This window comes from Gadus macrocephalus, chromosome 23, assembly GCF_031168955.1.
Source record: "Gadus macrocephalus chromosome 23, ASM3116895v1".
NCBI lineage: Eukaryota > Metazoa > Chordata > Actinopteri > Gadiformes > Gadidae > Gadus > Gadus macrocephalus.
This window is the reverse complement of record NC_082404.1, coordinates 9,795,316-9,809,106: the sequence shown is the minus strand read 5'-3', so window position 1 is coordinate 9,809,106 and position 13,791 is coordinate 9,795,316. Positions and strand designations below refer to the sequence as shown.

Below are 13,791 nucleotides of genomic sequence, written 5' to 3'. Positions count from 1 at the left end.
ACATTCAGTGTCTGGTTAGTTTTCAGATTGAAACCTTCTAATTAATGTTTGGATAAAAAAAAAGAAAACTTTGTTTTGCTTGTAGATCCAAATAAAATAATTTAAACCTGTGTGTGTGTGTGTGTGTGTGTGTGTGTGTGTGTGTGTGTGTGTGCGCCCAAGGACGCCATCTCCACCCAGACTCAGCAGTGTCTCTTTCCCACTGTTGGCCAGCAGTATTTTCTCACTGCACAATTTGGTTTAATTCTCTTGACCATCCCAGGTCTGAGTCCCAAAGTAAATCCAAATTAATGTGAGCTATATAACTGGTAATTTTTCAAAGGAGACGTATTATGGTGTAAACATAGTATACGAGTTCCAGAAAACATGTTGTTGAAGCTGTTTGCTGGAAATAGCTTTAAGGAAAAACAATCTTGCTTACCGCTATTTCACTCTGTTTCATTCCCTTCAGAATGCTCTCTTTCTGGTGTCTGTAGCTTTAATACAAAAAAAAAGAGGTTTTTTTTCATAATACATACTGCTTTGAGACTGGCAGTAAGGATGCTGAAAATACATGCTACATGATCAGGCTTAAAAGCACAATTAGCTCATACAAGAGATTTCCTAATTATATATCAACAATGTACAGACAAATGATTATGTCTTTGTTCCAGGATTTGTGATGCATGGCAGATGAATTCCATAATATAAGCACATTTAAAATTCACTTTGCTAGACTGGTTCAATTGTGTGCCATGTGCTCTTGTACTTGCCATGTATTCAGCGAACTAGGCATAATGAAAGCTTTCTTTTATAATCAAGGGAGAATCACAATCATCAATAGGATTTTTAACTTTAATGACTTCAGAGCGACAACAGCATTTCATATCAAATGATAACTAGCGGTACGCAGTACAGTTTGAACCTAGTGCTCGAGAAGTGCCAGAGACAGTTCTAGAGCATCTTAGAACAGGGGAGTTGTGGTAGGGGATCTAGAAATAGGCCAAGTCTTCTAAAACCCCTGGGCCTGGCCTTTATTCTTCAACCTCGCCTGGGCTTCGGATGTCGTCGATCTTCAAGATCATCTTAACCACCTGAGTGGCCAACGAGATCTGCTGCTTCTTGCCAAACAGTGTCTCAATCACGTGTTGCTGCCTCATGTCTCTGGAGGAACAAGTTTGGATTTAGTTTCAGTTTGTCTCGTCTATAATCGTCACAATTTTGAAAAAAATGACAGATGAACCGGCTATCTTACCGTTGGTGTTAGCGTGCATGCAGTCGATGCCAAGGTGGGGCTTGTTCTCGGAGACCTGCTTGGCTCGAACCTCTGTCAAGGTCTGGATGGGGTTCATCCCACTGTTCTCTGCCAGGGCCATAGGGATGACCTCGAGGGCATCGGCGAAGGCCCTCATGGCATACTGCTCCAGAGATGGACACTGAGGGACAGAGGGTTGGCACACAAGTTAGAGGGTGTAGGGCCTCCGGATAAACAAAACTGGACTTTTGACACTTTATTACAATATACCAAAACAGCATCAGGATACAATTAATGTGCAACACGATGCAATACCTTATCCACAGCTGACGGCCAGGCCACACGCAATCTCAGATGCTCCACCTCCATACACGATGCGGTTGCCTCTGACCAAGTTGCTGATCACGCACAGATCATCATGGACTGCACGCTTGGCTTCCTCGATGATCTGATTGGGGCGTGTAAATGCTTTGTTTCACGATCCCCAAGTAAAGAAATAAGGAACAAAAGGAAAAACATGCCCCCCATCTTGTTGCCCCCGCGAATGAAGATGGTCATGGCCCGGGAGTTCTTGCACTCCTCGATCACCAGCATGCGGTCCTTGGTGGTGCCGAAGCAGATCTCCTTCACCACTCCGGGCACGCCAAGCTTCTCGTCGTCAGCACACTGAAACGCAGAACGATACCTCCTCCGCTGGCGATGGCAATGAGCTGCAAAAAAATAAAGATAAAATAAAGGATCGTGTCTCGATACAAGTTAAGACTGGGGCACAATACAGGTACTCAGTGTCAGCCCCTTAAAGCAGGTGTACCTCAATCTCAGGCCCTCCGACACAGCGCCCTGCAGCTCATTCTGCAGTAGCAGATGGTTCGCCTCGTCATCAAAGCCCCACTGACAGATAGCACAAGGTGGCGCCATTATCCTTCACCTGCAGATACAACACCAAAACATTCAAAGTCAGTTCAGTTGGAGGGACATTCAGCCAAACATCACTCCATTCAACACTTATGTTGGGAGGGCGTCAATGTAGCAACACTGACCTGCTTGATCATCTCCAACTGACCTGCTTGATCTTCTCGTACTTCTGAAGTGCTCTGTAGTTATGCTTGGTCTTGGGCATTAGGCGCTCAAACGGGCAGGTGAGGATAGCGATTTTTGTGTATTTCAGAACCTAAAAGCAGAGGTGACCAGCCATTAACATTTTAGTCACATCTCACATGTCATCACATATCACAACAGATCATTATCATTTCACTCTTCACTTTCGTATTATTAAAGAAAAACTAAAAATCTGGGAACCATTTTCAAAGTTGCCCGCAAATTACATCTATTTTTAATCAAGCATTTGTGCAAAATCAACCATGTAGAGGGAACTCACACTTTGGATCCCAGGGTGGTCGTGGCAGTCTGGGTGAGTGGTTCCCTGTTGTTGGGATCAAAGGGGAAGGTCTCGCCAATCTTGTCCAGCTGCTTAATTGCAATGGCTGCCGCCTGATGGTACCCATCGGAGAAACTAATGGGGAGGATCCCCCCGTCCAGGAGAGGCTCAGCCTGCTCAAGGAGAGCCCTAGCCAGCACTGTGGGTGAGGGACATGTCTGAATCAATACCCCAGTATGGAAGACTACTGGCTCCCGCATTGGCTGAGAGCAGGTGGCAGGCCCCTAAATATATTGCCATCAGCTGGTCATGCGAATGCTTCCAAATGTCGCATGCATTGTTAAAGGTGACGTATTATACCACCAGGTGTGAGTGTGACCAGCCGTTACAACAGCTTATCACACCTGGTGGTGTAATATGTCACCTTTAATTGCTACTGCCAAGACATTTGGAATTGCTGTGCTAATGTCAGATGCTTTGTACATATATTAGAGGTGTTCTATTGCGTGCTTTTGTGAAATAAAAATACAAAATCTGCAAATGGTAACATATTGTACAATACACATTTGAACATGAAAATCCTCTCCATGAAGTCGAAATGGCATTCAAAGAAAAAAAGGGCAATAGGGAAGACGTTTTTGGGCCTTCATGTAAATACAAGAACTGTTCACTTTTGAAAACATCTCACAAGTATAAATTGTTCAATCGATAGATACCCCTTAAAGAAAACATCAGCTCTTTCAAGCCCAAGAAATCCCCAGGATCACTTGACTATTAGTTCACATGATTTTAGAAATCCGAGGGGCCTGCATTTTGAACACATTATTTTCCCTTACCAACAACTCCAGTTGTTCCATTTCTCATCACACACACACACACACACACACACACACACACACACACACACACACACACACACACACACACACACACACACACACACACACACACACACACACACACACACACACACACACACACACACACACACACACACACACCATGCTTATGTCCTTGGTTTACAGGTTATTCACGGCTCTGACAAACAAGCATCACTGCCAAGAGGGCCAAGCCTAAGCCATTTCCACTGCTCACACACACACTTAGTACAGCTTCTTGTTCAGCTCACCTCCTCCAATACTCTGCAAATCCCCTCTGTGGGAGCGTCCTTGTAATTCTGGTCCCGAGACAGGAGTTTGAGGACCCGCTCGCGACCATCTGGATGCCTCGCGAACACATCGGTGAAGGTGTCCCCCCGGTCTACGGCGAAGTCAAACTTCCCTTCAGTTTCAGCCCTCTTACCTCGACAGGGAACGCTTTTTCTAAATGAGTGAAAAGCTGGATCCAAGCTGAAACACATGCAGTTCCAGCGGTTATAAAATGCACATTGAATGGCAATTACATGATGAGTTATTATTGTTTAATGTCATTAATTTTGTGTTTTGCCGTTATTATTTTATGCAAACATATAAACTAAACATAAAAAGTAACATAATATAACATATATATATATATATATACATACAGGGTGTATGGTCCCCTGATGAAGAGCTGATATAAAGTAGGATAAATCTAAGTTGTAGATATAGATATGTCAGGCTCTGAATGATACTCGAAATTGGACATATCCATCGTTGAAGGATATGTTTCATTCTGCAATTGTAAGCCTACACTTCCTGACCTTCAACCTGTAATGGTCCGAACCAAAACCTTTGGTAGAGAGTAGAGACACAACATGAAAGCGGTTGTTTATCCTAAATGATAGCGAAGAAGGGCTGTGTGTGATGTAAAACTAATTTGATCCTTTGTGGTGTGGCGGTCTCGTGTATGACTCGAAGAGTGGTAAATGTTCAACACGTGGTTTATTCTAACAGAGACACGAGGTAAACGGGCTTGCGTTCTGGAGGTGGTTCATGACGCGTCTCGCGTTCTGGAGGTGTTTCATGAGGCATCTGACGAAGACAGGGATAACAAACAGTTAAGGGTGCACTCACTAGGCACTCACACTACATCACCAAGCGTCCGCTGCATGGACCATAATAAAGTCTGCCGCCAGTCCGAGTTCTAACAACAATGGACAACAACACAGTTCGCACTCTGCTGAGTCTGTTGCTTATTTGGTATGTTTACCGTTTAATGGGAAAGAAGGCTCGTCGCCTTTATTATGTCCGTGGTCGTCGCATGGACTATACGTCATCCAGCTCAGGTTGCGTAGCTGTGCGTGTGCGCGTGTTGGCTCATTAGCATCTGTACCGTAGCGGCCCGTACCGTAGCAGCACACCTCTCCCAAGTTAGGTTAGGTGTGTAAACGGCCACGGCCAGGTGGCCTAGTGTGAGTGCACCATTATATTGGGAGTGGGCGGAACGGTAAACAGGCCACGCCTACATGTTCTAATTGACCCAGGTAAACCTTAAACGGAAATGGCAAAGTGGCCATGTTTGTAGTCTTTAACTTATTTATAAAATCATTAAAACCTTATATGGTGTTATCCATTATGTGGTGAAGAAACCATTCATAACTGTGGTTAGCTTGAAACATGTTAGAAAGTCAGAAGTCATGTCAGAAATAACATAGACTAAAATAATTTACATCAGCTGCAACTGAGGTCAACATGCTAAAGTGTTACAGAACAGGACACCTATAATTAACCAGAGCAATGCGTACATTCACAGGACTGTGTTGGAGTTAAAATGCTGTGAACTCAGGCTGGTCATATCTGCAGCTTGCATTTAGCATAAGCACTCAAACAACTCCAGAATCATAATAGGACCGTTTTTTGCCTGGTTTGACACACGTACCTCTCTGGTGGTTTTTGTGAGTGCAGGGGGTTCTTTCCAAAAACCAATCTCAACCTCAATTCGACCCTACCACTATCCAGTCAGTCCTTGCATGCAAACTAATCGTGACTCTGAACCATAGAGATGTGAAATTGTTTTTTCTGAAAAGTGACATCTATATTTATCTCAATTATGCAGTTCGGTGGAGGATTGTGGGTGGCTGGTTGCATACAGCCATGAGGAACGTGATACATATTTAAACTAGGCTGCAACCCAAACAGCTACATAAGCTAAGCAGAACGTGCCAACCACAACCGTTTTTTCACAAAATATACTTGCTGAAGCACAGAGGACTGTTCTGTTCCGATTGCTCTGCAACATAGTTGTGTCCAGCTTACCATCTAACATACCTTTGATAGCGACAATGTTTTTATTTGAAGCACTGGTAAACATGAAGACATAGGCTATAATAACCACCCAAATCAATGGCGGTATTCGTCAGATTTTAATATACAGTTACCTCATTAGCTGAGAACATTGAAACATAAAGGTGAGAGATGTACAGTTTAAGCAAATGAACCTGCGTAGCATTATCTTGATAATATCTGAAATCAAACAGGAGACCAAAATTCATATAGATCACACGTCTACTTGCAATATGGAAAACCCACAGAGGAAACAGGTCAATGGTTGCCATCCCTAAAAGCGAAAACTAATCTTTGAGGTCCATCGCTAGATCCGGATAAATAGAGCAGGTCTCCTCGCGATTCTTTAAAAAAATATTCACAGTATTCATTTTTTTAATCACATCCATGCATGTCATCGTTGGTTGTCCATGACACACTTCAAATGGCACTTCAATAAATCTACAGAAGTCGTTTGCTTTCATGGCAAGCTGGGAAATATTCAGGAAACATCGTTGCAGGATTTTGTTTGTGGGGGTTCACGAACAGAGAGAAAGAGAGATCTATTTGCGTGGGGGGGGGGAGGGGTGGGGGGGGGGGTTGAAGAAGCTTCTTCAGGTTCCTTTGAGGAAAAGCCACCAGGCCTCAGAGTGCTGTATGCAAGTGTTCACACCACTGCTAGCGTATCAACAGAATGAACACGATGGGAAGAAAGGACAAAACCGGATCCCAGCTCAAAACACATAAAACACAGGCAAACACAAGAGAAAGGGTGCTGAAATAATACGATATATATCTGTCCAGCGATAAGCAGATGGAAAACGTATCCCCCCCCCCCCCACACACACACACCACCCTTCATTTTCCCTTTTTTTTCATTTTCAGAAGCAGATGCAACAAAAAACGTAATGATACAAAAGAAGAAAGAAAAAATGGTCTGGCACTGTGAACAATTGGCAGTCGTCGAAACATATGAAAGATTGGGTGGGGCGAGGAAAAAGTAAAAAAAAACACTTTTTGTTGACAGGCAACTTGTTTTACCGAGACAGTCGTCAGTCCCCTGGTCACACACAACCATACAGCAGTAGTATTTAGTACCAGAATGAAGGTTAAATACTAGTAGTACTAGTAGTAGTAGTAGTAGTAGTGGTAGTAGTAGTAGTAGCAAGGCATACAATAGTCTTTTGCTTTCTCCGGGAGACTGTTCTGATTGTTAACCAACCTATAAAGTGCTTTCTCGAGGGGAAAAAACAAACAACAAATCACACAAACAAACAAACAAACAACAACCTTCGCCTTAACTCGTTTATAATAAACCTCTCCCTCTGAACAATACATCAGTTCTATCAATTAGAGCCTCACTGACACTTATGAACCAAAAAACCAAAGCTAAAGAGAGAGGCAGAGCGATGAAGAGACGGAGAAAGGGTACAGTCCAGGAATGAGCAGAGAGCTCTCCTCTCTCCCCCCCCCCCCCCCCCCCTCCCTCTTTCTCTCTACCCCAGGTAGGCTTTTTTTGTTTCCTTCTTCATTTTCTTTTCCTTCCAGTTGGTTCCACGCTCTGTCTCCGCCGGCTCTACTTCTTGAAGGGCGTCAGTCTGCCGATGTTGTGCCAGAAGGTGGAGGTCTTGCGCTTGGGCTCAGCAAGCATGAACACCTGCTGCTGGGGCAGCGCGCTGGGCATGGACGGGTGCTTCTGACGGAGCAGGAAGTCGTAGTAGGGCCTGGTCACTGCTGCCGCCGCCGCGGCAACCGGAAGGAAACACGGAGGGAATCACATTTTCATTGTGAGACGAAATAAAAATATATTGTTATTATTATCATGTAATATTGTTATTGTTTGATGTCGTGATTTCTTTGAATGCCGATAGGATCGGTATTGTCCTTAGGTTCCCTGCTTTTGGTTCGAATGGTTTGTCAGTCTCTACCATTGTTTTTTTTGTTTATGTGGCCTAACAGAACAGAACATAGTCGATAATAATTTACTGTAGGAAAATCCTCTATAGTGTCCTCTATAGGATGGTACTGGTATTATTTCACTTCCAGTAATAATACATTGCTATTTAAACAATATCAGTCACCCTAACGATACAGGTATGGTAGAACAAGATGCTCACATGTATAGATTGCTCCCCCAAATCCTGTAAATTATTTTAATAATAGCTTATGAACTTATTTGCATCTGTATAATTTACATTTAGTACATATGCTCTATGTATGGTGTTTATTTCCAATAAAGAACGACATGCAAATACAAATTGTGGAGAGGAGGTATGAAGAAAGGCTTGAATTACGGTTTAATGATGACACGGAGAAGAGCTCATAATTATCAATCTCCCCTGGGGGGTTTGATAATCACATTTTCTAGCCTCTCACTGGGATGATGATTGCCGTGGGCAGTCTGACAGGGAACCCCATCATGGTATTTGTGATCTCTCTCTCTCTCCTCTCCCTCTCTCCCCTCTCCCCCTTTCCCCGTCTCTCCCTCGCTCTCTCTCTCTCTCTCTCTCTCTCTCTCTCTCTCTCTCTCTCTCTCACTCTCTCTCTCTCTCTCTCTCTCTCTCTCTCTCTCTCTCTCTCTCTATCTCTCCCTCTCCCCCTCTCTATCTCTCCCTCTCTCCCCCTTTCCCCCTCTCTCCCTCTCCCCCTTTCCCCCTCTCTCCCTCTCCCCCTTTCCCCCTCTCTCCCTCTCCCCCTTTCCCCCTCTCTCTCTCGTCGTGCCTACCTTTGGGCTTCCCAGCTGGGTGGTTTTTGCAGGCGTTCAGCATGGCTTGCTTCTTCTGGACCTCGGTGAGAGAGAAGCCTGGAACACACACCAGGGAACGTTACAGGGGGGTTGCGATATGCTGCATAGCACACACTACACGACTGCTGAGTAAATGCCCATCCGTCATCTCCATAATATCTTAAAATAACGCAAAGGTGAATTCAAATTGTCCATTCACAGTAGATTGTATTTCACATCCATACATTTGCTCGTGTATATTGTACGTCATCCATGACACACTTCAAAGGCATGTCAATAAATCAGAAGAAGTGCTGTGCTTTCATGGCAAGCTGGAAAATAATCAGGAAACTCCACTGTACAGCCCACGTCTGGTTGGCTACCCATGGGGGGCAACGATGGAGTTATAACACAATCTGCTAGTGTGAGGTTCTATGGCTGCCTCTGACGCAAAGAGGACCTGACAGCCTGAAAAGGCTGTGGTAACAAATAGCTCTTAATCAGGAGCTATAGGAATCTATAGGACCTAGCCACAGCACTTCTGGGAAACACATTCTCCCGATAGCTGGCTGCACTTAAATGAATGTAGTCTGTAACTCTAGGACTAAACACAACGCCAGAGTCCACACTTTCATGGTTATACTTGGAGTGGATAGACAGGAAACATCATCCTGTTTTAATGTCTCCTCTAGACGGATTGACTTGCCTATGGGTGCACGTGAAAATGCTATGGTCTACTGTTGAAAGATAACACTATACAGATAATAATGTACTAATAGAGAGCATTGATCGGTTGCTCATGAGTGTACTAGAAACTAGATGTCGGTGTCCTTCTAGTCATAGCTAAATGAGCAGCATATAAACCTCAGTGGGCCCGGGCACACTTTTCTTGGCCTGATTTTGTTCTAGGGAGGTTTTATTTATTCTGCTCCAAATCTATGATGTTGAATACAAACAGTTGTACTGTTTCTTTTTTTTTTTTTACAGTACCACATAGAGGTTGGCTTCAAAACCCATCCTCCCACCCCAGTATGTGGAGCAACGCTAATATGTGCTCCTGAATTATTCATTCATTCCAGGACGTTATTATTGTGTGTACAGTCAATAGCTTGTTTCGGTGTACACACCACACTATGGAATGCTTACTTCTATATTTATTGTAGAGGAAGTTTAGCAGGATAGTACCTCTTTGCTTTTACTAGTATAAAGCTGTATACAGTATGAGTTGTATGATAGTATATCAAAACAAACTGATGTTGTTGACGATTGCACTTCTCAATGTACCACGGGTCTATTGAGACCTAGGACATGTGTACATATGAAGTATAACTAGTAACAAAGAAAAAAGTAATCGAGTTAATTACATGGTCATCCCAGCATACACAAACAATTGTTGGTGAGTTCAAAAACAATTGAATCAAAGGCTTTGGGTTGTTTAATACAATTAAAATGGAGAACTCAGAGATCAGAGTTCATATGGTGTTTTGCCAACATATGGTTGGCGTGTGTGTGTGTGTGTGCGTGTCTGTGAGTGCTTGTGTGTGCATGTCGATGTGTGTCCATTTCTGTGTGTCTTTGTGTGTGTGTGTATGTAATTTGTGTGTGTGTGTGTGTGTGTGTGTGTGTGTGTGTGTGTGTGTGTGTGTGTGTCTGTGTGTCTGTGTGTCTGTGTGTGTGTGCTTATCTGTGTGTGTGTCTATGCATGTGTGTGTGTGTGTGTGTGTGCGTCCATTTGTGTGTGTCTTTGTGTGTGCGTGCGTGCGTGTGTGTGCATGTGCTTGTCTCTGTGTCGATGTGTGTGTGTCTGTGCGCTCACCTGTCTCGCGGTCGTGCTGGACCTGGAGCCGCTCGTCGGCGAAGGCCCGCAGCCACCGGAGCTTCTGCTCGGGCTTCTTGGCGCACAGCAGGTGGACGCTGTCGCTGGCCAGCGAGCGCAGCTTCAGGCGTTCTTCACGCTGACGTTGAAGTCCTTCTCCCGGCCGTCCTCCACGTCCGTCACCTCCATCTGGTCCATGTCCACGCCGGCCCTTGTGTCCCATGTAGGTACAGCATGTCCCGCCGCAGCAGGTCCTGGGGGGGGGGGGGGTCGAGTACAGGTCGCGCTCGGTTGGGTGAGCCCCGTTACGGAAGTGGTGGCTGACTGGCGCCGACGCTAATGGCCGACGCTACCCGTGAATCACAGAAGCAGTATCTGTCTGCTCTGTTGTTTTGTCAAATAAATAAAGGTATTAGACACAGGAGCGGGACACCGGAGCAGCACACGGCGGTGTGTTTCTAGTCTGGGAGATATTCCTGCTAGTCCGGCCGTGTCCCACGTCAGAGACGGGACATGAGAGACAGCCAGCCATCAGCCTCATATCAAATGATTGGTACAATACCGGCATTTCATTCCTTTTAGGGGGTGGGGCAATCGTACCTGAGCACGGTACAGGTGGCCCAGTGGGAGTGCGCCCTAACTCTTTGGTCACTCTTGGTTACTCTTTAAAAAGCTAAGATGGCCACTGGGCATCATTACCTTTCTTTCCCCTCCCCAACCAACCTCCATACTCCCTTGGGGGGCACCCACCTTCTTGCAGTACACCATCTGGTGATCGAAGAGGAAGAACATGCGCTGCTGGCTCTTGGCTTGCGGCTGGGACAGCTTGCTCATCTCCCCGGAGTAGATCAGGTCTGAGCTCTTGCTCAGGACGTCCTCTCCCTGCAGGGACGTCAACAGCGCACGTCAGACATCAACCGTCAACCCCCCCCCCCCCCCCCACCCGACCAACGGCTGTGTGCGTGCCGAGGCACCGGGGGCCTACTGGGAGTGAGCACACACGCCACGTACCTCCCAGTCCTCGATGGAGCTCTGCCACTGGGCGATCTTGTCGATGTTCTCAGCCGGCGCTTCCTCTCGTTGATGAGCCGGGCCACGTTCTTCATGGCGTTGAGCGCCGCCTCCACGTCCTTGTAGTCCCTGGGGGGGGGCGGTTAGCAGAAGGCTTTGAGCAGCTCCCTCTGGCTAGAGCGGTCGACTCCGCCTCCTGGGAGTTTTATTCCTATGCTGTGTTTCTAAATCTCACTAAATTATTTCCATGCAGCGATGTACGAACAGGTGTCCACCGTAGTTTTTTTCACAGTAAAAGTACCCTCACACAAGGCTTTAAAGTACAAATATACATTCAAAAGAACTATGAACAATTTCGTTTTTTTTTATGCTTTGTTTATTCAAACTCAACTAACATGAAGTGTCTCTTCAGGTCACATGTTATACCACCATCGGCCTCTTCTGACACCACAAGTGGGCGAGTCCACCTAGATGTGCGCTGGATAGATTTGTCTACCAGCCGACCCAGTGGACTGCAGCAAACTTATCTATCCATTCTACATCTAGGCAGGCCCAGCTACGATGTCAGAAGAGGCCGATTTTCAAAACGGCTTGCACCCTAAGAACACTCACACCTGGTGGTCTAATATGTCACCTTTAAAACATAGAGATTTAAAGTAGAACAGAACCCCCTGACCTGAATAACACAGCATACAGGTTGTGTTCATTACTGGGCTGGGCGGAGGCTCCCCTGTCAACACTCTCCCCCCAGAGCGAGGTGGGGACGGCCGTGGGGGGGGGGGGGGGGGGGGGGGCTCACCTGTGCTGGGGGTTGGTGTACTTGAGCAGCTCAGCCAGCTGCAGCGGGTACTTGCAGATCTTCTGCACGGGCGTGAGCAGGAAGCCGTCCAGCGAGATGTCGATCATCCTCTGCAGCAGTCGGCAGGCCTCGAAGAAGAACACGTACTTGTTGAGCTTCATGAGGCGCGAGAGCTGCAGGCAGGCGTTGGGGTGGTTGTTGCAGTACTCGGAGTAGATCTGGAAGTCCGTTTGCTGGTGGCAGAGACACAGGAGACGAGAGGAGGGTTGAACGTCCAGGGAGCGATCGATGGGGACTACACTACGCACACATCGCGTACAGCTCTCCCCCCTCCCCCCATGTTGAGTCACACTGGACATCGGGCACTTTGAAGGATTGTAGGGGGTCCACATTGGGTCTTTCTTATCGTTTTAACACCTGGTTATTAAAAAAGTAATTCCACCGTCATACAAGGAATTCAATCTGAATTCCTCCTCAACTAAATGAACTAGTAAATCGCAATGATAACACAACATATAATGGGTGGTTTGGTTGCCACTAAGTGGTAATCCACTATAGCAGGCTGTCAAAATAATTATATTTTTGACAATGTTCTTTTCATGTTCACAGAATAGAACAATACAAAATATGAAGAGTTTGATCAGATGTGGGATCTTGTTTGATAAAGTGCTGTTGCTAACGGCAGCAGCGGACCCAGCCCACCATCCTGCTCCTGGGCCGAGGTGTGCTCACGTGTTCCAGGAAGCAGCAGCCGATCTCGCTGAGGTGCGGCTGATCTTTGTTGAACTTCTTCTCCAGGCCCTTGAGGAACTTCCTCTGAAGCGGTAGACGTCCTCGATGTTCCCGAAGATGGTGCGCAGCTGCTCCTCGGTGAACATGTCCGTCCTCTTGCGGCACTGCTTGATGTAACCCTGAAGGGGGGGGGGGGGGGGGGGGGGGTGTTAGGATGAGACCGTCTGCTGAAGACACACGCAGAAGAGACACTAAAATAAACTGCATGTTGTCATCGGGGTCCACCCTAGTCGTGGGACGAGAGCGATCCACCCGGGTCGGGTAATTACTTGAACTAATAAAAACGACTAAACTGTGTGCATAATGGGTATGAATACCTGGTCGCATGCCGTGGCCTTTTAATGTGGTGCGTTGGCAAAACGCCGATCTAAAACTCAGAGCGCCTTTGAGGAGCGACCTTCCCCCAGAATCCCGAGCAGCCCTGTCTAGCCCCCGGTGGTGTGGGGGCCGTCTAGCTGGTGGGAGGGGGGGGGGGCAGGGGATGGACACCCACCTCGCAGATGTCCTTGAGGTGTTTGATGTAGTCGCGCTCGGTGCTCATGATCTCGTTGATGACGTTGGACCTCATCTGCTCCTTGCAGGGCAGGCCGGGGCCCAGGTTCAGCCCCAGCCCCGCCCGGTCCTCCTGGCCGGCCCCCGCCTCCTCAAACTGGGCCAGGTACTCCTCCATGTGCTCGTCCTGGTTCACGCGCAACTGGGAGAAAGACCACCACAACGTTAACCGTCTCCCTGGACTTGTAAAGTGCACCCCGTGCATCCCTTAAATGGGGCAGGAGTGTTGTATGCCTTACTAAACTAAATAGCACTAATTACAATGCTAATTAACACATCAGGGTGTGCCACGTTAATCTTTG

At 46.6% G+C, this 13,791-nt stretch overlaps 2 protein-coding genes across 2 annotated transcripts; both read right to left on the bottom strand.

Moving 5' to 3' along the window:
- Positions 1 to 818: 818 nt before the first annotated feature.
- Positions 819 to 3,972, bottom strand: LOC132452925 (T-complex protein 1 subunit epsilon-like). The gene is given in 10 exon segments (XM_060045759.1): positions 819 to 1,141; positions 1,235 to 1,415; positions 1,550 to 1,890; positions 1,893 to 1,944; positions 2,046 to 2,074; positions 2,077 to 2,137; positions 2,139 to 2,162; positions 2,298 to 2,405; positions 2,613 to 2,657; positions 3,742 to 3,972. Coding segments are annotated over 8 exon segments (804 nt in total). The 3' UTR covers positions 819 to 1,141; positions 1,235 to 1,415; positions 1,550 to 1,636.
- Positions 3,973 to 5,876: 1,904 nt separating this feature from the next.
- On the bottom strand, positions 5,877 to 13,651 carry LOC132452114 (rho guanine nucleotide exchange factor 4-like). Its single transcript, XM_060044512.1, is given in 12 exon segments — positions 5,877 to 7,528; positions 8,520 to 8,597; positions 10,336 to 10,461; positions 10,464 to 10,548; positions 10,551 to 10,589; positions 11,086 to 11,217; positions 11,347 to 11,399; positions 11,402 to 11,475; positions 12,146 to 12,378; positions 12,878 to 12,960; positions 12,963 to 13,056; positions 13,431 to 13,651. Coding segments are annotated over 12 exon segments (1,332 nt in total). The 5' UTR covers positions 13,608 to 13,651; the 3' UTR covers positions 5,877 to 7,370.
- Positions 13,652 to 13,791: the final 140 nt, after the last annotated feature.